The sequence below is a fragment of the Lynx canadensis genome, chromosome A1 (assembly GCF_007474595.2).
Source record: "Lynx canadensis isolate LIC74 chromosome A1, mLynCan4.pri.v2, whole genome shotgun sequence".
NCBI lineage: Eukaryota > Metazoa > Chordata > Mammalia > Carnivora > Felidae > Lynx > Lynx canadensis.
In genome coordinates this window covers 79,260,707-79,287,787 of record NC_044303.2, presented here as the reverse complement: position 1 = coordinate 79,287,787, position 27,081 = coordinate 79,260,707, and the positions used below count along the sequence as shown (strand labels likewise).

Sequence of the window (27,081 nt, the reverse complement as noted above, 5' to 3'; positions counted from 1 at the left end):
AATAGTGAGTGCCCTATAAATGTAGGGCATTATGATCTCATCATCATTCGCTCTTTGACTTGAGAAAATCCCTAAACATTGCTGAATGATGATTATCCTGATGAGTCAATTGGACAACATTAAATGAAAACACTTCTCACAACTTAGGGCCCTAAATAAAGATAAAGATAAAAATTAAAATTAAAATAAAAATAGGGCACCTGGGTGGCTCAGTCGGTTAAGCAACTGACTTCGGCTCAGGTCATGATCTCACGGTTCGTGGGTTTGAGCCCTGTGTCGGGCTCTGTGCTGATGGCTCAGAGCCTGGAGCCTGTTTCAGACTCTGTCTCCCTCTCTCTCTGCCCCTCCCCTGCTTATGCTCTGTCTCTCAAAAATAAATAAAAACTTCAAAAAACATTTAAAAAATAAGTAAAAATAAATACAAATACAAATAAGTCTCTTCCTTAGCAACACGAAGCTGTCAAAATACTGAGCAACATACTGCATTTATAAAATAACTATGATTTCTGCACATATGATTTAAAACTAAAGAAAGTTGTACAGAAAGAAATGAAAGGTCCGGAGTTCCTTTGAATTTCAGGAGTAAGATAAAAAAGGGTATAAATAGATTTTAGTTGAGTAATTTAAACTGTTAAGCGTAATGTTGCGGAAATTGAGATTTGTATATGTACTTTTTCAGGGGTCCTCAAGTTCTCTGGATGATCTAATATATTTCGCATTTTTATTTTCATGATATTTTTTCAAAAGTAATACAATCGTGCCTTGGATCATTTGAATGCCTACTTTTAAAGCCAGTGCTCAGCGAGACTTTATTCTCTAACTTCTTATTTTATTTACAAGCAGGATGCCACACAGAATATCACTGATATTGTTGCAGGCTAACCAGAAGAGAGTAGTTGCGTTTAATATGCAAATAAGGCATCTCCCCCAAGAAAGCACTAAGTGATATTTCAGCATGGGTGAGATTAATAGTTTCCCAGCAGTTCAAGCAGAGAAAAGTGGTAGGGCCTTGGGTTAACCAATAGCACAAGACAGTAGAAATGTAGTTCTTGGAATCTGAGTGAATACCACATCCATATTTTCACCAGGACTCTCATTCCAGCTAAACGCACTCATACCTACCATGAATGTGATAAATTTTAATTGTTTGCTTTGGTAGGTTTTTGCCATGTTGAATTTATAAATTTGCTTCAGTTTTATAGCTGTAATGAGAACAAAGAGGATGAAGACATTTTATGGAACAATGTGTGTGTCTACATTTAATCACCATTATAATAAGTTAACTTCAGAAATGTTAAGGGTTTAGGGGGATTTTTTTTTTTTTCATTTAAAAAGGGTCATATGTAATATGTAAGTGAGAAAATGTTGATCTATGTGGGTGGAATTCCCCGGAGGTAGAATCTGTTGCTTGATCAGATCACGGGTGTCCTTTAGGGTCCCAAATGAGTAAATTAATCTCTGCTCAGCAAGCACAATGCATCCAATGTACTTCGAGAGCTTAAACAGAGTTCGTGTCTGAATGTCTGCATGCAAAGGTTTAAGGGAAGGGAGAGAGTTTTTATCATAATTGACAACCAAGAAAGAATTTACTAAAAATCCAAGCAAACGGGCATTTAGTTGGGCAATTTGAATTGCAATGTGGGAGACAGATTCACGTGGAAACCTGACTCATGCTCCCAGGAAGACAGGGCAGTTACAAAGGCGGAAGGGTGTGAGTGCAGTTCTCAGGTCCTCCAGATAAAAGAGGGGTGGAGAGGAGTGTAACTCAGGTTGGTTGGGTTAAGATGCAAATTAGGGGCTGAAACTTGTCCAACAAATCGCACTGGCTCCTCTGAAAGTGAAGGGGAACAGCTCCTGGTGTCCTGGTGAGGAAGGACTCAAGTCCGGGGGAGGGCTTGCAGCTGGCAAAGAGCTCAGAGGCCCATGAGAACGTGCAGAAATTCCCCCTCCCTGGTGGCCTCCTGATGCTGTTTTCAGAGACGCTTGCAGCCAGGCTTACTTGCTCTATATTGAAATCTTCTTTCACACAGTCTATCAGATTTGTGTTTTCATTTTTTTAAAAAATAAACTTAGGGCCAATTGGGCACCTCACCCCCATCAGGGACAGGGAAGGAAAGGAGGAAAGTGCCTTCAAGCAATGGCGGACTGACCCCGATCTTACACTTGAGATGTAGTTCACATGTCACAGATTCAGATAAGACCCTTTCAAACACCATACAGCCCTGGGAACTTATTCAAAATGCTCTGTTGCTCTGAAGTCACATAGGGTGTGGGTGGTCCCAGACCCATTAGTTACTCGGAATTCAGACATGGCTAGATGGCTCTGAATGGCTAGTGAGTGGGGCCATTGAAAGACAGTGGGACAGTCACTGCAGACTTCAGGGTGGCCAGAGAGTGCAATGCCTTAGACGATCAGACAAGCTTACCCTATGCAGTGGTCGGAGAGTTTGTGTTTCCCCCACCCCAGATTCTCATGTTGGGATCCTAACCCTCAGTGTGGTGCTATCTATAGCTGGGACTTTGGGGAGGTGATGAGGTCATGAGGGTAGAGCCTCAGTGAATGGGATTAATGGTTTTATAAAAGAGACGTCACAGAGCCCCCTCACCCCTTCTGCCTCTGAGGACACAGAGAGAAGTCTGCGACCTGGAAGAGACCCCTCTCCTGACCGTGCAGGTACCCCGACCTTGGACTTCTGGCCTCAGAACTGTGAGAAATACATTTCTGTTGTTTATAAGCCACCCAGTCTGTGGCATTTTGTTATAGCGGCCCGAGCAGACTAAGACATCCCATGCCCAGAATTATTATTTTTGGATGGCGTGGGGAAAAAAATGATACTATGGTGTAAGAGGTACAACTCCCAGACTTCTAGAAAATGGAGCAGGCCATCTGTCCATTTAAATGCCTTTGAAAACAAAGTCAGTACAGGATCTAATAATATACCTGGAAATTATTCTGTGATTTTTATTTTAAAATTTGACATTCGAAAGAAGTAGGAAAGCTTCAAAGCTTAGGGGCCAGTTGTTATTTGGAGTGGGAAAGCCGAAAGTCACAGTTCATGGGGAGTTGGGACAATCTGGCCCTCAAAGGAACAGACAGATGGAGCCACCTCGCAGCCATGCAAGGCCTGGCAGCATCATCGGAGTGTCCCAACCTCCCCCCACCCCCCCACCAAGTGGGCTGCACGGGATGGGGTGGCGTTTGTGATCTACAACCTCTGGTCAGTTTCGACCTCCTCAAACCTGTAGCCTCACGTTCTCCTCTCTGTTCTCAAGGACAGATCAGGGAAGGCAAAGACAAGCCATCCACACTCAATAAACCGGTGCCTCGGAACACCTCCTTTCGAGCTCCCAGCGGGCGCGAGCAGATATACATGAACCACATGGTCCAGGCGTTTCCCTGTGGGCTGCAATACTCATCCTCAAGCAAAATCCCCTCCTTTCTGCAGGGTCTTAACAGGAAGATTACTTCATCGATAGTGTAATCCTTAGAAAATAGTGCCACTTATAACACCTGCTATTACTACGTCAACGACTCACTATAGGGATTTAAAAAAAGGGTTTCATCCTGTTTTTGAGAAAATCTTGCTGATTTGATATTTAGAAGTTCAAGACATGAATCTAGTTCTCATTTCCCTGCCTGGACTTGTAAAGTATTTTGTGTCTTCTAAAGTCCAGAGGTATCAGGCAGACATGAAGACAGAATTTGCTAAAAGGATGTAAAGACTGAGTTCATGGAAGGTCTACATCTCAAATGGGTCATTTTCACTAGGTTCCTCCCTTTCCAAGGTCAATGACTCTCTCACAAGCCAGAGAAAACCACAACGTGGTGTAAAGGCTTAATGAGGTTTATTACTTGTATATCGTTTTCATTAATTTTCAATAGATTTCTATTGTGTCATTAATAGAATTCTCGGAGATGAACTAATTAAAAAATGAGATATAAATTTCTTTACTTCCTGTGGATATGCACTTCTATGAATAATATTAATAAATGTAAATTAATAATTTGCTACTGATGTTTTACCTTAAGTCTTTCCCTTCCAGGATAAAAATAGACTTTGTTAAATAATTCATATGTAAAATCATGTTGCTGTTCATTTGTCGCAGAATTGATTTTTCTATTGACTATTCACCCAAAGGTGAAAAGAGGCATTTACTGACATTTATGGAAATTAAAACAAGGAAGCTTCTTGGCTGACTGAATAGTGAATATTAGTGTTTCAAATGCAAATCCCATTCCTACTTGATGCTAACAAGATGTTGGAGGAGAAACCATTAAAAAGTGAAATTTGAAAATCACAGTTTCCAAAGCCAAAGTCTACCTAAATAGAACTGAAAGATGTGGCATAAAATAACATGTGATTCAAAAAAAAACTTTGATGAAAGGGTTGTATATTTTCATTCTTTGAAAAAAAAAATTAAGAAAATGATCTGAACGTCAAAGTAGCATTTCTGGTTTAGGCAAAAAAGAGTTGATCCTTCTAACTCAGAAATAGGTATTTATACAGGATTTCAATTGAGTTCATTCTTGCTCTCTTGTTTCTTCTGTTGCCATTTTGTTTCCTTTGTTGCCAAGGGGCCAAATAAAGGGGAAAATATCTTTTTAAAGGCACTTTGCGAATTCTATTGTAAGCAATGGGCAACCAGGCAGTGAGGGAGGAGAGAGAGAATTTGAGCTTTTTACCTTATCTTTCAGTTTGATTTCTTAAAAAAGTTACTAACTGTTCTTGACTTTTATAAGTAGTATTATACTGGAACACGTTTAATATCATTGAAATGGACATTTATTTGCATTTGGTAGATGATTTTAGGTTAATAGCTATGAATGAAAATGGACTCTGATGAGTGAATGTATAGTTCTTCCTATTAATGGACAGTTATAAAATAGAAATTTATGATTGTACTATACATCATGCAATGTAATTAATTTGTGACATGCTGGGATATGGATTTTATATGAGCTCTGGTCTTTCACCTCAATTCATTAAAAAAAAAAAAAACCATGGCAGCATCAGTATGAGTGACTAGATTATAACAAATTGATAACCTATATTTAGGGTATGTTTGTAGTAATGATGTATGATAGTAATGGGGTTGGAATCCAGAGAATATACAGAAAAACATAAATCTATTATACTGGAAACACGGAAAGTAAGAACATTACAATTTTTTTTTAAAAACGTGTTTCTTGGGATTATATGGGAGACTCACCGCCAACAACAGGAGGTATTATTGAGGATAATTAATCTACTAGGTTTGATCTCTCTGAAGAATAAATCTATTCATGTAATTGCTGTGTTCAAAACGCTGCAGTGCCGCCATTTTGCCTGGCCTAAACCATCAAGTCTCCACTCTTTAGCAGGTTATGGAAAGTCCAGTATTTTCTGGCCACGCTGATTATTACTGCTTCGTCACCATCCATTCTCACACGGACTCTCTCTGTCAGCCCATCAGATGTAGCCAGAATACACCTGAAGTTCTGTTTCTCTGCAGTGGTCCCATCTGTACGCCTAAACATGGGATCCTTTGAGGCTTCTAAGGCCCTATGTCTAACATCGTCTTCAGGCTATTATTTTATATTCTTAAAGTATTTTTCACATGTGATTATTCTAGTAGTTTCTCATAACCATGTGAAGTAAGCAGGTTCTGTATTATTAGCCTCATTTCAGAGATGCTGAAACTCATCTTTAGAGCCCAAACTCACTTGGCTAGTACCTGATGCATGCAAGTTCAAGCACACTGAGTTTAGCTGGTCTTCTCGGGTACAAACAAAAGGACGTCCTTGTGTGTGAACCAGCAGGTCAAACCATGGTAGTGAAGTCTCCAGAGCCTTTGGAGGCTGCATGTAGAAGGATCCTCTCTCTTGTTTGGTTGTTCCGCTCGCCAGGATCCTCATTTGCGTTAGTATGTAGGACACAGTCTATCTGTTAATTTATTGATATCACAATTTTTTTTTTCTGGAAACAACCACAATCTGTGTGTTATGGCAATAAATATAATTAAACAAGAATGAGAAAAGACACTTCAGGAAACTGGATATTAATAAAATAACCTAATCCGAGTTGATTTTTGAAAATCAGATAATTAGGAGAAGGGCATAGTTTAGCAACTCCATTAGCCATGGGATACACTGTGTTGGGGAAAGTTATTCTCTGTCATCAACCTTGATCTTTCCGTCCAAAATGGAGTTACTGGAGTTCAAGTTTCCACTTGAAAACTGGAGGCAAGAGAGGCCCTTCTTTACAATCATTACATGCACAAAAAGGTCCTATAAGTATTAAAACATTTCTCAAGGTGCCCAAGTTGTTATACAGGATTAACTTTGTGCCTGGGAAAAATTAAGTCCACAGGTTTTAAGGAATTTCTGAGAGACCAGTTGTCAAGAGTTATAAGCTTTCCTCTCTCTCTCTCTCTCTCTCTCTCTCTATATATATATATATTCATTTAAATATATTGGAATATTGCTTACATCCATATATATACATATATACATATATGTATATGTATATGTATATGTATATGTATATGTATATATGTATATATATGGATGTAAGCAATATTCCAATAATTCTATCATTAGAAGATATAATTTTTGATATCATAAATACTACAGGGGCACCTGGGTGGTTCAGTTAGTTAAGCGTCTGACTCCTGATTTCCACTCAGGTCATGATCTCACTGTTCGTGAGTTCGAGCCCATGTCAGGCTCTCTGCTGGAGGCAAGAAGCCTGCTTGGGATTCTCTCTCTCCTCTCTCCTCTCATTGCCCTTCCCCCTGCTCATGTGCACATGCTCTCTCTCTCTCTCAAAATAAATACTTAAACTTTGAAAAACAGACTTCTTTCCAAAAATATATAATAAAAATCACCTGGAAGTGTATAAAATTAACTTGAATCCACTTGGGCTTTAAGATCCAGGCTTTCTATATCATTGACTTCATGAAACTTCTTCCCAATATCACAGTTCAGTTGCTTTAGAACCTATTTCTGACAGAGTCAGGTTTTTTTTCATAAAATAAATTCTTTCACCATAATTAGCTGATTACAATTTCAGCACAATTGAAAACTTTCTGTTCTTTCAGTCTGAATTTTGCATTTAAAAAATGTTAGGCCACATTTGTGTCCAGAGCACCACATGTAACAAGTCAGGGAATGAGCGACACAGGTTCCCAAGTGACTCTCTTCCAGTTCTCTTTATCTTGAGCGGAAATAGAGCTGTTTGTCTACATTTTCTCCTTACGGAAAAGGCAAGCTATTACCTTTCACTTAGATTCAGAGCAGACCCAAATTTTCAAACCTGGCAAATGGCTCTCAAGAAAGACAGTACAATAAGAGTCCTAATTGATATTTTACATCCATATATATATGCAATGAGAAAGTCTCCCTTTTCTAGACTTAACATTTACCACGGATGCCGATTCCAACTTGTGTTCATTTAAACATCTAGTAATACGTAGAGTTCACGCCCCTTCAGCCACACTGGCCACCTTGCAACTCAGGCAAGGTCCTATTTCAGGGCCTTTGCTCTCCCCCCACCTAGAATGTTCCACCCTGACATCAGCATGGCACACTCCCTACTTCTTTGCTCTGTCTTTGCTCAATGAAGCTTTTGTTGAGTTTCTTAGAACTCACTACTCAACCCAACCTCCTTCCATACCTGCTCTTGTCACTCCCAAGCTTGCTTATCCTGTTTACCTTTCCTCATATGTTTTATTACCTTTTAGCATTTTATACATCTCACTTAAATATCATTCATTGTTTGCTTTCCAATGCTAGAATTTAACTCCCAGGAGGGCAAGGACGTTTGTTTTATAGACCAAGGTGCCTAGATCTGTGCTGGACACAAGTTGGTACCCAGTAAATATTTGTGGAATGAATAAATGAATCTCTGAAAATTCAGTTCTGTGCCACCCACTTCCTTAGAATCCAAAACACTGTATGTATCTCATTATATGCTTTAAGTTGTTTTATGCATTACACATAAATATATGCATATAATTGTGCAGAGTTGTATACAAGAAAAGCACACTGTTTTACACATAAAACATATAAAGGCATATTGTTCTTTATAGCCAATATAAGGGATGTTCCAGAGTCTTTTCTGTTGCATGTGACTTTTACATAACACGCCAGCTTTAGAGCCTAATCACCATATAAAATGTGACTTTAATATCCTCCAACCAGTAATGCAACTGCCTGTGATTCTATTTACCAAGTTTATTGGTACATTTTTAACATGAGACTGAATTTAAATATTTGAATAAATTTAGGAAATATTCTATCAGTCTGCTTCTCTTAATTCATCGAAAGCCGCTACCAGATGACAATTACACTGAGTTGGCAATTTATTGAGCGTTTGTGTTGGAATGCAAAAATGATTAAGATACAGTCAATGCATTCTCTATATGCTCAAAGTCCCAGGGTCTACACACATGTGCATAATTATAATACAACAAAATAGGTCATATAAAGAAGATATGCACTGTAGAATTGCAGGGACTAATTTATAAAGGCAAATGACGACTTTGCTTAGAAGGAGTGCTCAAGGAAAGCCATCAGGAGGCAAGTAATATTAAAGGAGAGTCTAGAAGGTCAGAGATGAATACAGAAAACAGTCCATTTCAGGCAATGTACTCAGCATTGAGAGGAAGTGGGAAACATGGCCTTATATTGTAAAAGGCAGGGGAAAATCGTTATTGGCACAGAAAAATGTAAAACTACATCGTCAATTTACACCATTCCCAAAAATAAAGTCCAGGTAGTTTAAATTCCTAAATGCAAAGAAAAAGAAAAAAAAATGTAAAAACAACAATAAACCACACACACACACACACACACACACACACACACACCCTAAACTTTAAAACATATATGGAGAGAGAGATCTTTATGGCCGCAGGGTAAGAGAACTACTTTTGGGGGAGGGCTTTCTCAATGAGAAAGATTTTTTAAACAGTACAACAAAAGCACAATCTATAAAGATAAGGGTTAATCAGTTTGACTATATTAACACTATAAATTTATGTGTGGTAAATGCGTCAGCTGGGCCACAATGAAAGAAGCCCACCTCTGCCTATTTCTCTCAGTAATTATAACTAAACTTTGGACAAAATGCACATCTATCTGAGGACCAGAAAAGTAAACCAAAACAAGTGAACTGTGGAGGGAAATCCAAATTTGGAGAATGCATGCAGAATAAAGACACACTCGGATTAAGGAAAACTAGGAAGTTCTTCAGGCTGACGGAAATGGAACTAGAAGGAGTGAAGCTATAGAAATGGTAAGTACTGGGATAATAAAAAGAAGATTTTTCTCTGCTGAAGTTGTCTGAAGCGTGCATGACAGTTTAAGGCAAAACTTATAACACCTCCTAGGAGAATGTGTTCAATGTATGCAGATATAATGTTTCTGACAACAATTAAGTAGATGTAAAATATGTGACAACTATAAAGAATGTAGATGTAATATATTTATAACTGTGTAAACGTATGTAGATGTAGCATATGTGGTGATGATAAAGTAAAGATCAGCGAAAGAGGTTAAAAGGAATGATACGGTTGACTGCAAATAGAGTGACAGGTGTGTATATATTACAATTGCTAAATCAACTACCAAGAAAACACATACAAAGACATATAGCTGAAATGCCAACAGATAAATTAAAATAGAGGACTTAAAAATACTCAAATAATCTGAAAGAAAGCATCATTGGGAAATAGAAGAACAAAAATGGTGGTGAGAAACAGAAAAACATAAAATGGACAGACCAAAATCCAATCACATCCATAATTACATTAAATGTAAATGGTCTGAACACACCAAATAAAATACAAAGACTATCAGACTGTATAAAAATAAACAAGACACATCTATATATTATTTATAAAAATCACAAGTTAAATATAGAGACATAAATAGGTTAAAAGTAAAGGCATGGATTTTCATTGGGATGGTGAGGGGGTTAATAGTTGTGATAATAGTTGCATAACCCTAACAGCTTACTAAAGAACCCTGGATTGTATAGTTTAAAGGTGTGAACTGTATGGTATGTGAATTATATCTTAATAAAGCTGTTTAAAAGTAATTAAATGGATGGAAAAACATACCTTGCACACAATGATCAAAAGAACGGTTATTTTAATTTCAGTCAAAGAAGACCTCAGGAAAATGAATATTAATTATCAGAATTACAAATGATAAACAGATCTATTCATCAAAAAGATGCAATACTCTTCAAGGTCTACACACCTAATGATAAAACTTCCAAAAATATAAGGTAAAAAGTGATTAACCTGAAAGGAAAAGTAGCCAAAATCTCAATTATAGTTGGAGACTCAGGGTGCTCTTCTCTCAGTATTCAGTGGACAGAAAATCAGTCACGATACAGAAGCCCCACACAACACTGTCAATCAACTTGACCCAATAGACATTTCCAGATCACTATATGACAATAGCAGGATACTCCTTTTCATGGAAATTCCACCCAGATAGGCCCTATTCTGGGCCATAAAGTAATTCCTGATAAATTGAAGAGAACTGAAATTACGGAAAGTATATATTCTGAGATCATAATGCAACTAAACTAGAAATAAAAAAACCAGAAAGATATCTGGAAAGTCCTCAAATGTTTGGAAGACAACAACATTAGTCAAAGAGGAAACCCTAAGAGAAATCAGAAAGCATGAATTGAATGAAAATAAAAGCAAAACTATCAGAATTTTCAGAACACAGGTAACATAGCCAGAGATGGGAGTGTACTACATTAAATACTATTAGAAAAAACAGAAGGCATGAAATCAATGTTCTACACTTGCTATTTAAGAAACTAGAAATAGAACCAATTATACCCAAAGCAAGCAAAAGGAAGGAAATATTAAAGAGCACAGAAATCAATGAAGCAGAAAAATAATAGAGAATATCAATACAATCAAAAGCTGTTTTTAAAAGATCAATGAAGTTGACAAACTACTGGTTAGACTAAGAAAACACTATAACCAGGGGCACCTGGGTGGCTCAGTCGGTTAAGCGTCCGACTTTGGCTCAGGTCATGATCTCACAGTCTGTGGGTTCGAGCCCCGCATCAGGCTCTGTGCTGACAGCTCAGAGCCTGGAGCCTGCTTGGGATTCTGTGTCTCCCTCTCTCTCTGCCCCTCCCCTGCTCATGCTCTGTCTCTCTCTGTCACAAAAATAAATAAAAACATTAAAAAAAATTAAAAAAAAAAAGAAAACACTATAACCAAAGTGTTTGCCATGCAAGTGACTGACGAGGAATATTATTCAGAATATGTAAAGAATTCTTTCAAGTCATCTAGAAACTCATGCAAACCAGTTCGGAAATAGGAAAAGGATATCTTTGGGCTACTAGGTCTGAGGACATATGAAAACGCTCGACGGCAACCAGGGAAATGTAAAACAAAGCCATAATAAGATCTGTTTTACACTTACCACATCATTAAAAAAAATAAAATTAAATTGAAAAATTAAAAAAGATTAATTAAACCAAGCGACTTTCAGGAAAAAAAGTTGGGGGAGAAACATTCCCTTTTAGAGGTGTGTTCAACTATTTTGGGGAATTATTGGCAGTAACTCCTATGGTTGAAAATGTGCACCCTCAGAAACGCAGTATTTCCATTTCTAGGGGAAACCTTTGGATTTTTTCCCCCTAAATTACAAGTGAGGGACACATTCTATGATCTTCACCGTAGCACTGTTTGTAACAGTAATAATTTGGAAACTTGCTTTTGATCAAGTTTTCCACTCCACTTTGTCAAACTGCAAACATGTTGTTTTTAAGAAATGTCATGAATATATCTATGGAAACCCTCTTTCTGGGAAAAGTTTAAAGTGGAGGAGGCATATTGACACCTACAGTTATGTTTTTAATTAAAAAATTTTTTTTTGGTGTTGAAAGGGAGCTTCTAGAGGCACCAGTAAGGATCTGTGCCAAAGCCCTGGTTGTAGCCCTCTAGCAAATATTTGTGCATCTAAGTCCGTGCTGCCATATTGTCACTGGACATTCAGTACATCCCCGTGCATCTTTCATAGAGCTCACTGGATTAAGATTCTCAGGACCCCGAGAGACACGTCCAACCACCTTGTGAGGATCTGGAGGAAGACAGTCTGGCTGCCAGAGGCACTGCTGTCCCCTGAGGCTGGAGGTGGCAGCAAGGCGAGACCCACCCTTCCCGCTGGGGCCGGGTGTTCCTAAGGCCTTGCCTCTTCCAATGGACTTGCTCTCTCCCGAGCTTGCTGAGGGAACTTGAACGCAATGTTGTGCTCAGAGCCTGTGAGTGTGTCCCCTGTAATCTCCCTTCCTACTGCCTCCCTCCTACCACTCCACGTTAAGGCTTTACATTTAACCTTGAGCTAATACTCAGAATGAAACAGCAAATGAGAGCACCACGCATCCAAATGGGGAGAAAAAACACCTCAACAACTAGAAAATAATCCGCAAATCAGTTCAGAGTGACACCTTTATGTACACTGTAAAAGCATACGAATCATCCATTTTTACTTACGGACATGATATAATTTATGGGTACATTCATATTAGTAAAAGTGCAAACATGGATGGAGGGTTATGCCCTAATTTCTGGATGGGATTCACCCCAGCGTGGCAGGTGGGCATGGGATATAGAAAATATATGGTGCCAGAGCAGATATGGTGAAATGTAACGATTTATTGAAGTTGGGTGTTTTATTCGTCACTGTGCTCCCCCCCCAAATATATAGTATTCCATAGCAAAATGTTTTTGAAAATCACATACATGCCAGCCACATTTTATCAAAATCCCAGAGAAGTGCTGTGTCATGCTGATTCTGTCTAACCCCCTATATATTTTAGATAGCATCTACTATGTTAGAATCAGAATTGATGTTCAGAATACTGACCTTGAAAAAAAAAAGAACACCAAGATAACATAGCAAACATTGTTTATACGCACTTGTTATATGGCAGGCTGCAGGCTTGACATGTTACACATATTTTCTTTAATCAATTTGAAAACTAACTGCTACGTTCTGTACCTACCTGCTAAATAACAGTTATGGGATTTGTACCCATAAATTTTGTTTTTTCTGTTTCTCTTTAGTTTTGTTTTTCTTTTTCTTTTAGTTTTTTCTTTTCTTTTAATTTTAAAAATTAAATCTTTTTAAGGGAATAGTGCAGTTCCTAAGTTAACTAGAATTTGTACTCAACCACATTTTCTCAGATGCAATGTTACTTCCTCCCTCATACAATGGTATTGACTCACTACAGCTTTCCCATCTGTAAGGTGAGCATGGAGAGATATCACAAGACCTTCTTATTTTGCATTCTTCTCATATTTCTTAAAACTGAATTATCTCCTCATTGATAATAGTCAACGTGTTCACTAGAAAAATATGCATTTGAATGCATTTGGGAGAGACACAGGGTGCAATTTTATGGAGGAAAAATACAAAATAGGAGATTTGCTTTTGTCTTTTATTTCGCAAGTTTCTCTATAACTATACAGGATTCTTCCCTTCTCTTTTGAAAATGCTGCCACTCAACTCATACCATCAAATTAATTTACTGCCTTCATTTCTGGCACGTACTATGGAAGTCACAAGGGGTGCGTGCCGATTCCCTGAAACCTCAGCTGTGTGAACGAGCCTCCCATGCTACGTCTTGTCTCGTGTTTGCAGCTTATAAATGAAATACTTATACCTTGCCTTTTGAAACAGTTATCTAATTTCTATTTCCCACCATGTGCTTTAGAATCCTCCCTTAATGATTGAGTGTGTCTACATTTTGTTATTTTATCTAGCACTGTTTCTCTGCCATGATACCTATCAGGCATTCACGTGACAAATACGATGAAATACTGAGAAGGCACTGGCTTTATTTAGTGCCCCCACCAGTCTTCACTTGGTGATATGTGACATTACAAAAAGGTTTCTTTGCTGGTTCAGTAAAACAAACCACATAACAATTTGTCTCTTGACTGTGGATCAATTGACATTGATTACGTTTCTGCTTTTTTTGGTGGCGGTGGTCTGAGTGGGCTAAATACTCATGAAGCTCTTGGGTGCTGGACTGCCACTCTTTTATCTGAGACCACCAATGATTTCTTACGACGGATATTTGAATATGACAGATATTAATGATAACTTTTTATGCTCTTTAAAAAATCATAACAAAAAGTTTGGTAAGTAATAAGATAACTGCCCACAATGAAACTCAAAGATCATGAACCACACAATGTCGTCGAGGAGAACACAACCTGAGAGGAATCAATGGCGAGAAGTGGACGGTAGTAAAGGTAAAATGAGAATGTACATACATAAGGTACGCTCAAGTGAAAAAAGAAAGTGGCCCATTTGTCAATAGTAGGTGTAGAGCCCTAAACAGGTGTATAAATCGACTTCAGGCTGAGGGCAAGAACTGAGAATTTTATTTTATCCCTTCCCTCCTTGTACCCTCCTGCCTTTGGGTCCCTCCCCCACGGGGTTCATGATTTTGCTCTATTTATAATCCACGGGGTTCCTGTGTCAGGTTACCCGGCCTTCTGAGTCAGCAGAGGACTGCAATCACGGCGAAAAGAGCTAAGTCACTCTGGGTTGGAAGGTGCTCTCCGTGTTTCCCTCACTGCTGAGTCTCCTGCCGCTGCGTTACTTCGGACGGATCTTTTCATGCCAAATGGCACACACTCTTTTAAAAAAGCTACTATACATCTCATAAAATAGCCAGTAGATAAATGGCATATTATTTTTATAAACACCATCTAATTTCAAAACCGACCTGGATCTCTGGGATTGCAGAGTTGAGCGCTGGGAAGTGCCACAAAGCCCCCATCAGGGCCAGCGTGCGGGATTGCAAGGTATCACGCACTCACTGCTGGCTGTGTAAGGTCATGGCTATTCTATTTTGCTCCACAGCAAGGACCTACAGAGCCTTCGCTATAAGGAGCAACAATGAACACAGCCACATTCACGATATGGCTAAGGTCCCAGCTTTCATTATTTTCAAATATTTCAAGGGCAATATATTTTCACTACTTTTTAAAAATTGTTTAAGTTTATTTTTGAGAAAGAGAGAGAGACAGAATGCGAGCAAGGGAGGGGTAGAGAGAGGGGGAGAGGCAGAATCCGAAACAGGCTCCAGGCTCTGAGCTGTCAGCACAGAGCACAACGTGGGGCTCGAACCCACGAAGTGTGAGATCATGACCTGAGCTGAAGTTGGATGCTTAACCGACGGAGCCACCCAGGCGCCCCTATTTTTACTACATTTCTGTGAAGTCATTATGTTTTGCAAATTGTAAGAAATGTTATGATGGAAAAGAACATAAACTACATTGTCTCTCCCCTGCACCTTGAGGAAAGAGACTACTAGTCTTTGCTGAGGTGCTACCCTCATGAGAAAACGTTCCACGTCTATATCGGTGTCAGTGAAAATTCTTATTTGCGAGCCACGAAAAGTAATTCTGGACATCTGGTCCAGGTCGGACCTTCACTGGAAGGTGAGAGAGAGAGACTGGAGTGAGAAGGAAATTGTGTGGCAAGTGGGCAGGAATCCAAGCGGATTCAGTGCCCGGAGGTCATCGTAACACTGCCTAACAGCTGCCCCAGAGGGAAGTCACCTCTGCCACATGTCACCTCCTTGGTGACATCTACTCTTCTCGTCCCTTCCATCATATGTCTCTCATGCCATAATCCACGGTTGACAGATTGGCTGAGCCCCCCTCACACGTATCGTCTACCTCACAAAGGAGGGAAGGAAGGATGAGCCTCTCCCTTTCTGTTTTCATCATGAGAAATCTCAGCATGTGACTGGCAGCTAAAAAGCCAAGTCATAAATGTCCACCATGGCTACTTAGGTTTTTGTCCTGACCAAAAAGTCTTCAAACTGTGTGAAAAAGTTGGACGACTCCTGCAGTCCTTTTAATGGGTTTTGGTCACGTTCATTCTCAGGAATAGGACATATGATCTTGATATCCATTCAAACCATGCACTCCGAATTTTCCCTATGATCTTTGGCAAATGACTGAATCTGTTTCCTGTTTTCTTTATCTACAATAATGCACATGCATTTTATCTTTCTTAAAGGGATTTCACTAAAATCCTTGATGATGCCAATTAAACTCTAGACCTCCACAAAGAGAAATTCAATTTGTAGTCAACATTTAATTTTACTGCTACATACCCAATCAGTCGAGGGCTGATTTTATAGAATTCTTATCTAATTGCATTAGTAGAAAATTTAAAATGCGATATGCCTGTATGTGTCCATATTTCCTGTGGAATATGTCACACAAGAGTCGTTTTCGCAGAAAGACGTGTGGCCATTAAATGCGCAATTTCACATAACTCTTACAGCTTTTCAACAGCGAGAAACGTGTCCTAGCATGAGAATCCCCACACTTTACAGGGAAGAAAATGAGCCTGGTTTCCTGCTCCCTTGAAGAAAGGCACTGTGAGATGACTGCAAGCCAAGACTGTTTGCATCTGAACAAAAAGTCCCCGCTGACAGGTAGGAATGGACACTAATTCCTCATGATCTTTCCCATCTCTATTTGCTTCTTAGCCAAACCCATGCAAGACCAGGGAAAAAGTTACCTTCTTTCAAAATTAACCCTTTCTCTATGAACCACGTTATAGTGGGAGCCCCGGGAAGGGTGTCAGGTGGCCGGCATCTGTGCTCTGAAGTATAGGAGTCAGTCTTCTAATAAAAATCAAACCAGTGTTCCTTACAAGTAGGCTCCCCCTGTGAATTCTCTCAGATAAAGCATCTGTAAGGCTTACAAAGTAAAGTCAATACACCTCTAAGGACCGGAGGGGAGATAGGACGATCCGTTATTGTAGCCTATCAGCATTTTCTTTCTATTTCAGTACCTATACATCAGTGCAAGTGATTTGAGCCGACTGCATACTGTAAGATTTATTTTTAAGATTAAAGTTATTGATTTTTCTCACTACCTCACCAGCGTTATTTGGAAAAAAATCTCAGCTGATGCCAATAGACTTACCTATATAATGCCAAGTATGCAGAGGAAAACAGATCAGTGGCTGGGTTGTCGACTTTATGGAAGCATCTGGATACTCCACTGAGTGTTTTAAAAAGATTTTGATGTAGATATTTGACATCATCAAAGTGGTACTATAGCTCCATACAAAATAAGAACGCTGTTGCTAAAGCAATAATTTTGACCCTGTTGATAACAAGCTCTTTGATACATTGTTGGGTGTGTTTCACCTTGCAATGCAAAGTCATCTTTTTGAAGATAATGACCAAAAACAGTATTTTAAATATTTTAAAATTCAGCATTAAAAGAACACTAAATTATATGATATAAACCCTTTTTCTTTCTAAACACACTAGTGGTGTCGCTGGTTTTTTTTTGTTTGCTTTTTTCTTGAAGCGATAATCTTCTTTAGTTTGGTGAACTTTTTAAAGCCAAACACATTAAGCATATACACAAAATCACTGAAACATGTCAAAAACGGCTTTGTGAACTGTAATCTCATTTTGGCTTTATAGTGTCCTGATCATACGATACATTTTATTTACCTATTTTTTTGCGTTTGTGCATTTTGAGAGAGAGAGACAGACAGAGAGAGAGAGAGAGAGAGAGAGGGAGAAAACACAAGTGGGGGATGGGCAGAGAGAGAAAGAGGGAGAATCCCAAGCAGTATCCCTGCGGTCAGTGCACAGCCCGATGTGGGGCTTGATCCCAGGAACTGTGAGATCATGATCTGAGCCGGAATCAAGAGTCGAACGCTTAACCAACTGAGCCACCCAGGTGCCCCTAGAGTAGGCTCTATGCCCACGTGGGGCCTGAACTCATGACCCCAAGATCCAGAGTCGTGTGCTTGACCATGTGCCCCCATATGCTATATTTTACATCAATCTGGGCTATGTGGAATTTAGAGGCAGTCAACGAGATAGGATGGCATGCCGTAACACCACAGGTGCCTCAAGCATTTTATTTCTGTGCGCTTTGCCCTCAGAGTCCTATTTTAGCGGAAGTCAAATGCGGAAACTATGTTAGCATCACTCAGTGGACATAACATCGTCTTCATCTGACAGTGATTTTTTAAAGACCACAACATAAATCATGTCTACAATATTCAATTTAAAAGTATTACATTTTGTTTGTTTTGGGCATTCTTCTTCTTCCCCTTCTAACCAGCAGAGAGCTGGAGTCTGCTGACAGAGAGAGAGAGGGATGTTGAGCTGGAGGTACTTAGGGCCAGAGTGAGAGCAACCGTGTGGTCTAGTCCAGGAGGAACGTACATTCTTGGTCATGCCACACCAAGTCTCTGGTTGTAACTTATTTCCAGCTGTCACTCCAAATGTGAATATCTGAGGGTCCTTACCTGAGTGGTGTGGGTCTCTCTCTGTCTCTGAAATGATGAGGTCGTGAAGGTGCTCACAGAAAATCTGGGGAACCCCTCTTCTTCAGGTAAACCTGTTGAGGTCAACACCAAGTCGAGGTTAAGTTGGGTGTCCTTCCCCCAAATAAAAAAAGCTGCATACTTACTGCAGAAAAGTCGACTTTTTACATCTCATGGATGGAAATGATGGTCAGCAAATACTCATTGGATAAAAATTTCCTAAGGAAACATGGGAACACAAAATACTGTTGCAATTCCATTAAATAAAAGAGGCAGGATGTTGAAAAAAGCAATGAAGGGATGGTGAGGAAATGTTCCATAATGGCACAAAGTGAGCAGAGAAGTACTGTAGGGGAAACTGAGGAGAGTTTGGTGAAGCAGCGACAGCAGCGGGAGGAGCCTAAAGGCCTCAGAGAGTGAACGGGTACCTTGGGCCACTACAGTGGAAAAAGTTGGCATCTCATTTGGGCCGCAGGGAGGCGAAGAGGGGAGTGGAGGACAGACCAGACATTATCGAGTCTACGCGTCACACGAACTCCATTGGCTAGTGTTCACACACAATGGGGAGGAAGGGGTTGGTGGACTCCTATGAGGAAAAGGCCACGGTAGCTGCCCACCCCCAGCAGACCAATTCATCACCAGCCTTGCAGGACAAATAGAGGGTTCAAGGACATGGATAGCCCCCACTGAAATACTACAGAAGTCCCCATAGGCACCAAAGGATTTTATCAGTGATCCCTCACGATAGAAACAGGGTTTCTCCACCTCAGCGCAGCTGGCGCTTTGGGCTGGAAGTTTCTCCGTTGTGGGGCTGCCCTGTGCACTGTGGGATGGTTAGCAGCATCTCTGGTCTCTGCCCTATATGGTAGTAGCACCTCACAACTGAGATAGCCAAAAAATGTCCCCCTGGTGGCAAAACCACCGCTGACTCAGCACCAACAGGAGACAGGAGTTGAGAGTCACAAGTGACTTGTTCATAAAGATAAAAGCAAAAATGAACGACTGGGACCTCATGAAGATAAAAAGCTTCTGCACTGCAAAGGAAACAGTCAACAAAACTAAAAGACAACTGAAAGAATGGGAAAAGGTGTTTGCAAATGACATATCAGACAAAGGGCTAGTATCCAAAATTTATAAAGAACTCACCAAACTCCACACCCAAAAAACAAATAATCCAGTGAAGAAATGGGCAGAAGACATGAATAGACACTTCTCTAAAGAAGACATCCAGATGGCCAACAGGCACATGAAAAGATGCTCAACGTCACTCCTCATCAGGGAAATACAAATCAAAACCACACTGATAAAACACCTCATTCTAGTCAGAGTGGCTAAAATGAACAAATCAGGAGACTATAGATGCTGGCAAGGATGTGGAGAAATAGGAACCCTCTTTCACTGTTGGTGGGAATGCAAACTGGTGCAGACACTCTGGAAAACAGTGTGGAGGTTCCTTAAAAAATTAAAAATAGATCTACCCTATGACCCAGCAATAGCACTGCTAGGAATTTACCCAAGGGATACAGGAGTGTTGATGCATAGGGGCACTTGTACCCCAATGTTTATAGCAGCACTTTCAACAATAGCCAAATTATGGAAAGAGCCTAAATGTCCAACTGACAAATGGAGAAAGAAGATGTGGTTTATATACACAATGGAATACTACTTGGCAATGAGAAAGAATGACCATTTGCAGTAACGTGGATAGAACTGGAAGGTATTATGCTAAGTGAAATAAGTCAGGCAGAGAAAGACAGACACCATATGTTTTCACTCTTATGTGGATCCTGAGAAACCTAACAGAAGACCATGGGGGAGGGGAAGGAAAAAAAAGTTGGAGAGGGAGGGAGCCAAACCATAAAAGACTCTTTAAAACTGAGAACAAACTGAGGGTTGATGGGGGGGTGGGAGGGAGGGGAAAGTGGGTGATGGGCATTGAGGAGGGCACCAGTTGGGATGAGCACTGGGTGTTGCATGGAAACCAATTTGACAATAAATTTCATATTAAAAAAAAAGATGGAAACATGAAAAGAGGAAAATTACCTGATGGAATGAGCTCAATCCAGGGGCCTTAAATTATGAAGTGATAGCTGCTCTTCTCTAAAATTGTAATTAACCAGTATGGTATAATTGCTCAGACATATACAGGCTTCCCAAATTCAAGATCATTAGGAAATCACTGCACGCCTTTTCAGATCAGGAGTGAGTGAGCTCCCCAGGAAGTCCACAGAAACCCTATCAGCACATAACAAGCCCCCCTACCCCCAGTCAATCTTCCTGTTATAGATACAAAGGCCTTGGCATGGAAAGGTTAGCTTCATCGAGACCAGGCACACTGGGGCCAGCACCTGGAAAGAGACAGGCCTACACATGGAAGTCATGGGGCAAGATGGGTCCTGGCCACAAGCAACAGCAATGTCTGAAGTTGGCCAGGGGAAATTATATATAGCAGGTGTGGGAAAGGGGCCAATCAATCAGTGTTTGAGTGATCTGGAAACTAAACCAGGAGGGAGGAATGATGGACATCTGAGATCAGTCACAAATTGGAATCCCAGGCATCCAAATAAGCAGGGAGTCAGCAAAAACTGGGTGTCCAGGCAGGAGGGCACAGCCGAGTCCGGGATTCATGTGTATCATGAGTGTCAGAGGTGTGGGGGCTGGTGGGGGAAACAGAGAACTGACTGACAAGCAAGGACAGACGTCCACCTTCTGGAGCACTGGGTTCCAGGAATTGGACGGTGGGGGAGAAAGCTGTCATCCATTTTCCAAAACTAAATTATAAATCAGAAGTTTGCGCCCCAAATAAAACAGAAACTCAGTGTGCTGAGGATACAAACTCAGAGCCAAATCAATAGCATAATGTGCTATATATCATGTCATGAAGAAAGTTAAGAAGTATTTGTGGTCATTGTCTGAATAAGGCACTGGGAAATACAATGACTAAAGGAAAGTCCTGCCATTGCACAGGAGTGGCCTCCCACCAGAACACACGGCAGGGTGATTTGTGGGTTAGTCAGCATCCTGGAGAGAGCAGGGATGAATTATGATGGAGGGGATTAGGGGAATGTGATGGTGGGGACGCCAAAGGGTCTGGGCATTCCGGGATGAGAAGGCTCCAAATGGTCAAGAAGGTGAGATGGGCCTCCTTGGGAGAGCTCCAGGGAAGAAGTTCCAGATGGTTCCATGCCTCAGGAAAGGACCACTGAGAGGGTGTGGTCAGTGGGGGCCCCTGCAGAATGTGCTGGAAGGTAGAGAGATCAAGGGCAAGCACTTCACATGCCATCTCACAGATGTCTGACAGTAGTCTGTAAGCCACAGACAACACTGTGGGTTTCCAGAGGGGATGGGATGTGATGCCATTTTACCTGAGTGGTGAGTGAAGAGGCATTTCTTACCTGTTGACTAAAGAAATCACTGATCCCAGAACCTGTGGCAGGGTCACCAGGGTAGGGACAGAAGGTGTCAGTGTGGGGCAGGTGAATGTGTGGGGACCCCGGTGTGGAGGGGGGGTCAGGGAGAAGAAAGCGGTGCTGGAAACCTTGGCGTGGATGGTATCTCCTCCCCTTGGGCAGGTGCAGGTTGGGGGAGAAGCTGAGACTGACCAGCCTGGGGTGCAGAAAACCCTGCCTGGATGTCTGTAGCAAACAGGTGGGAGAACCCCACTTGGGCCAATATACCCAGAAAGTGGAAGCAGCAGATAAAGTAATAGCCAGGCAGCCCTGGAGGTGCAGACGATGTTAGAAGGCAGAGTTTTGTTCCGCTTTGTTTTTGACCAAAAAGATTTCTATCTTATTGTCATATCGGAAGCAGCATGTGTTAAAGGCAAATAATCTAAAAGTGACACCAGAAGAAAAAAAATTTGTGGAGGAAAAATGTATTACTATCTCTATTTGAACATTTAAAAATAAACATATGCCAAAAATCATAAAAATTTATACATATAAAAATATTTTACATAAATTTTATATATAAATATAAAATATTAAAAAATGAAAAAGAATACAGAATATTTAAATACACTAAATAAAAGGCTCTATTGTTCTTAAAACATCCTACAAATCAAAATAAAGGACCTACTGGCAGATTTTAAAATATGGGAAAAGAATATGTATAGAGAGGAAAGAGAGTATATGGCCCTTAAATGATGAACATGTTCATTTTCATTAAGTACCCAAAGAAATGCACATAAAGGTACAATAACTTAGCCACCTTATTGGTCAAGATAACAAATATTTCAAAACTTTTTGTTACTGAAATTTCATACACATATAAGAGTCAAGAGAATACGCAAGGAAAGTCTACGTGCCCATGACCAAGCTTTGGGATGTTCGTTATTTCAATTTTGTTTCATTTACTTCTCATTAGCTTTGAAAAAAAGAAAGAAAAGAAAGATGTAGCAATTGTGTCATTTCACCTGTCAGCTAGCCAAAGACCCCAGAAAAGGCCCCAAGTCTTGGGGTAAAGAATTCTACTGTGTTCCTACCAAGTTAAAGGTTCTTGATCAGTGTTGAGGGCCATCGAAGGTCAATCTGGAACCTTTATTTGTCGACTTCCATTGAAGGCTTCTACCACGGACAATTGCTCGCACATACTCATGAACGTGCTTTCGTTTTCTTGCAGCCACAGCCTTGTCCCCAGACCCCATTCTGTGGTGATAATTCCCAGTGGATGTAGTTCTGTGTCCTCAACACATTCTTACTACAGCGGCAACAGTGGGCCTCAAAATGCTAAGCATGTCCATTTGATATGAAACCATCCGTTTAAGGAGCCATGCTTGTCCAAATTAGAGCAAGGGCTAAGAACTTCTGAAACTGTCCCTGTCCTACCCCCCAGATACCCAGCTCTTCTGTTCAAAGAAAGCATGCAGAGGCTTCAAGAAGGCATTCCGCACCTGCTGATCTGGGCCACGTAATAGATGGCAGCACTCTGTACAACATGCTGTTTGGCACTGGGGCTTGGCAGGGGGGAGTCAGGAAGTCATCAGCCTTGATCCAGGGGCCAGGTAGAGGGAGGAGGCTCCCTGCTCCTCTCCCTGAGCAGTGGGTGCTTCTCAGAGCTTTGTCAATTCATCCTTCCCCGGGATGCTCAGGGGAAGTGTATTTAGGACACTCTCCTCATCATGTGCAGTGTGGATCCAGGCCCTGGACTTCCCTGAGTTTGTAAGGTGATTTTGAAAAGGGAGAGACTCTGCGGTGGTGAAGTCTACGCATAAAACCCCGTGGGTTTATGTAGAGCCTTCTAAGAAGAGAAGAATAGGGCAGGCTGGAGAGGGTGGTGTGGCTCTGAGTCTTAAGTAATGAACCCCTTAGAATCTGCCAGCCACTATCCCTGAGGCTCTGTTGGGACCCAAGTGTGTTTAGTTGATAGCAATATATGATTCTCCTTGTGTGTGCTCCCAGCTTACCAAATACCTCCGATCTCAAAGTCATGATTCTCCTGGTTTTTGTGAAACTGCATGCTGGCGTTCCCGTCTCTGATCATTTATTCCGTATCTCCATGCCGGTCCTTCTCAAAGTATGTTTCTCAAAGCTTGGCACTCCACATGGTTTTGTGGTCAGATTTTTTCCTCATTTCTCTTTAAAACTTTTCCTCTGATGCTGCAAATGATCCCCATTTCTCCAGCTCCCGTGAAAATCCTGCCTTCCCTATCTTTCCCTCCTGGAGCTCCCCTTAGACTCCCAAATTATCACCAGCATTTATGTCACGACTGTCTACCGCCAGAAGTCCTTCTCATCGCTCGAACTCCAAACCCAACCCACAGGATAAACCTCTCAGAACTCCGTTTCTTCTGTGAAAGAGTGCGCTGTTCTCTCCCTCCTATCCCAGTCCACCCTGGAACATTCTCCTTGGTGTTAACAGGACCAACACACACCTGCTGTTCCCAACCTCAGGCTTTGTTCCACTCTTCACCCTGAGTAACACAATCAGGGAGGTTTCTCCAAAAGAGCCGAGGTATGGTGCCCCACCCTCTCCAAGCAAAGACCAGTCTTCACCCTGAGTAACACAATCAGGGAGGTTTCTCCAAAAGAGCCGATGTATGGTGTCCCACCCTCTCCAAGCAAAGACCAGTCTTCCAGAGACACTCTCTGAACTGGCATTCAACACCATCTTATTCACTGACCTACGCCATCAAAGTAGCTCACTCCCATCCCGCCACGGAGATAGATTTTCTTCCCTGGAAGGTGTGCCCTTCTAGTCTGAATCTCCTTCATTTTGAAAATCCCAATCCTCACCAGGAGCATCTGTAAAATCCCAGCCCTCGTGAATCTCTTCCTCCACGTGGTGGCAACACCAGAGCGCTCCTTTTTTGTGTGGTTGACCTGACACTTGTCACTGGCTGCCCTGTTCTGTGATCTCTCTTGACACATAATGCTAATGCTCTACATATGCTCTGCTTATACCCAAAGAGCACCTCGTGATTTGCTTAGACTTCCTACTGCTCTGCACGCATTGCACAATGCCTGCATGCAACTGGTGCTTAATAAATGCTTTGTGACTGATGTGCACCTGCCTCTCACTAGGCTTCTTCAGGCCATTCTGTCCTTTATATTATTTTGAATCTTCGAACCCTCCAAGGGATTAAACAGAACCTTTCCTGGAACGCTCCCATAAATCCCGACATCCATTCATTCCACCAAAATGATATGCGAGTTTGACTCTATGCATGTGTGTATTGGGGTCGATGTCATTAGCATAGATTCTAGCTTTACAGTCTGTCTGGTCCTGGACAAATTAATTCGCGGCCTTGTGCCTTATCGACATCATGCATTTTTGTTTTTATTGGACACGTTTTTCAGTGATCTTCCAGCTCCAAGAAACCTAAGCTTTTCTGATATCTGTGTATTAGGTAATGTATATAGAGCACTATTTGGGGTGGCATCATTGTACCAGATCCTCATAACAATCCCATACGGCAGGTCCCTTGATTACCCCCATTTTTAAGATGAGAAAACAGAGGACCAGAAAGGTTAAGTAATTTGCTCACAGCCATGGAATCAATGAACCTCAGAGCTGGGGCCCGAGCACAGGCAAACAGGAACAATGCAGCGTTGCCAGGAAAGAACAGTCAGCCTTTGAATCCAGCTGTTTTTAATCGGGACTTCTTAACTACAGTGGAGGAGATTTAATTAAATGGAGTCCAAATTAGCAATTATTCAATATGACTTCAAAATATTTTTAGCCAGAAGGAGTGGGGCAGGGCTTTCTACATGCCCGAGAAGCTGGCTTTCTTTGCAAAGCTACCTTCTGCTGCTGAAAATAGATAATTGCACAATATTCCAGATTGTCAAGTGAAGGCTTGCTTCCTCCTGGCAGTCAGCTTTTGAGTCAGACAACAGTATGAGTTCCAAAGAATCTATACAATTCCCATAAACAAAGTGATGTTGTAAAACGTATATGCGAATGTTTTTCACGGGCTCCAACCAGAGGAGCCCTGCCAGCATTCCACATCTACCTCGAGCAGGGCTGACGAAAGCCGTTTTTAGATGTTTCCAGAATCACTGGGGTTTGGTGCTCCAGTGGCGCTCGGTTCAATACGGAATCTACAAAAAATGCAGAGTTCCAGGTCCCAGAGCGTCCCATCCAGTCCGTCCCCACGGAAAGCCCTTTACACCCAGATAACCCTTACTGCGCACCAACGATAAACATAACGCAAATAAAAAGAGAGATAGTCTTCACAGAATGACAAATGTAAAATCAAATGTAATGACTATGTTCTTTAGTTGCCATTTGTTTCCTGATGCCCAGCAATAAAATGTATATTCACTGAGCAGCAAGCAAGCAAATCATACTGAACATAAAATGGCCTGGCTGGAACTTCTTTATGTCTTTATTTCCCCCACGAAATAAACATCTTTATACTCACAATATTTTGTGTGATACAACGAAAATGTCCTAACACTGAAAACTGTTCTTTAATCTAATGATAAATAACCACAAGTCCAGGGAATAATTAAGTATACCAAAAAAGATCTAAGTCTGTGTTCACATCAGTAAAAGGATGGCAATTAAAGTAAATGATAGCTATAATTACCCACACATAACTATATTTCAGCAAACGAACAAACAGAGAATTATTTCTGGGAAGCAGAGGTAGCATGCAGATCCTGGCATTCAAGATAAATCATTTCCTAGAAAAATAACACTATTTCTGATTCAATTAGAATTCCAAGTTATTTTAAACATTTATTTCCATCTTGTGCCTTTATTTAGAAAGCACACTGACTATCCCTGGTGAATTAGGAATCGGTACCAGTAACCGCTTTCAGAGCGAGGATGGGTCACACCTACATCAGGCGTGGCACAGGTGTCATATTGGGTCAGTTCTTATCATACTGATGGGCAGAAGTTTTCTGACTCCACACCCTGCACAGAACTTACTGGTCCCTATGTAACGTGCAACATGGCCCCGGTCGGTAAGTGCTTACCCAGTGCTAAGTATCCACGGCACGGTGCCCGATGCTGTAATGATGATGAGAAGGTGGCAAGAGCCGGGACATCCATGGTGTTCACGAAAGTAGAACCATATAAACGTGGCAAGTGGCTTTGAAAGACTGAAATCCCAACTGAAATAATTTTCCTTTTGGGCATGTGGCTCCTGATTATTTCCAAGGGATCATCAATTGATGACAACTCAGAACTAGCTTTATTTTAAACTCTGGTCCCGGGGCGCCTGGGTGGCGCAGTCGGTTAAGCGTCCGACTTCAGCCAGGTCACGATCTCGCGGT

At 41.0% G+C, this 27,081-nt stretch overlaps 1 protein-coding gene across 1 annotated transcript in view; it reads right to left on the bottom strand.

Annotated features, from left to right (window-relative positions):
- Positions 1 to 27,081, bottom strand: part of MYO16 (myosin XVI) — a 493,885-nt gene that overhangs the window by 11,220 nt on the left and 455,584 nt on the right. Inside the window, exon 34 of the mRNA XM_030314012.1 lies at positions 18,338 to 18,429. Coding sequence (XP_030169872.1) covers positions 18,338 to 18,429 — 92 coding nt within the window. The remainder of the gene's footprint in view (positions 1 to 18,337; positions 18,430 to 27,081) is intronic.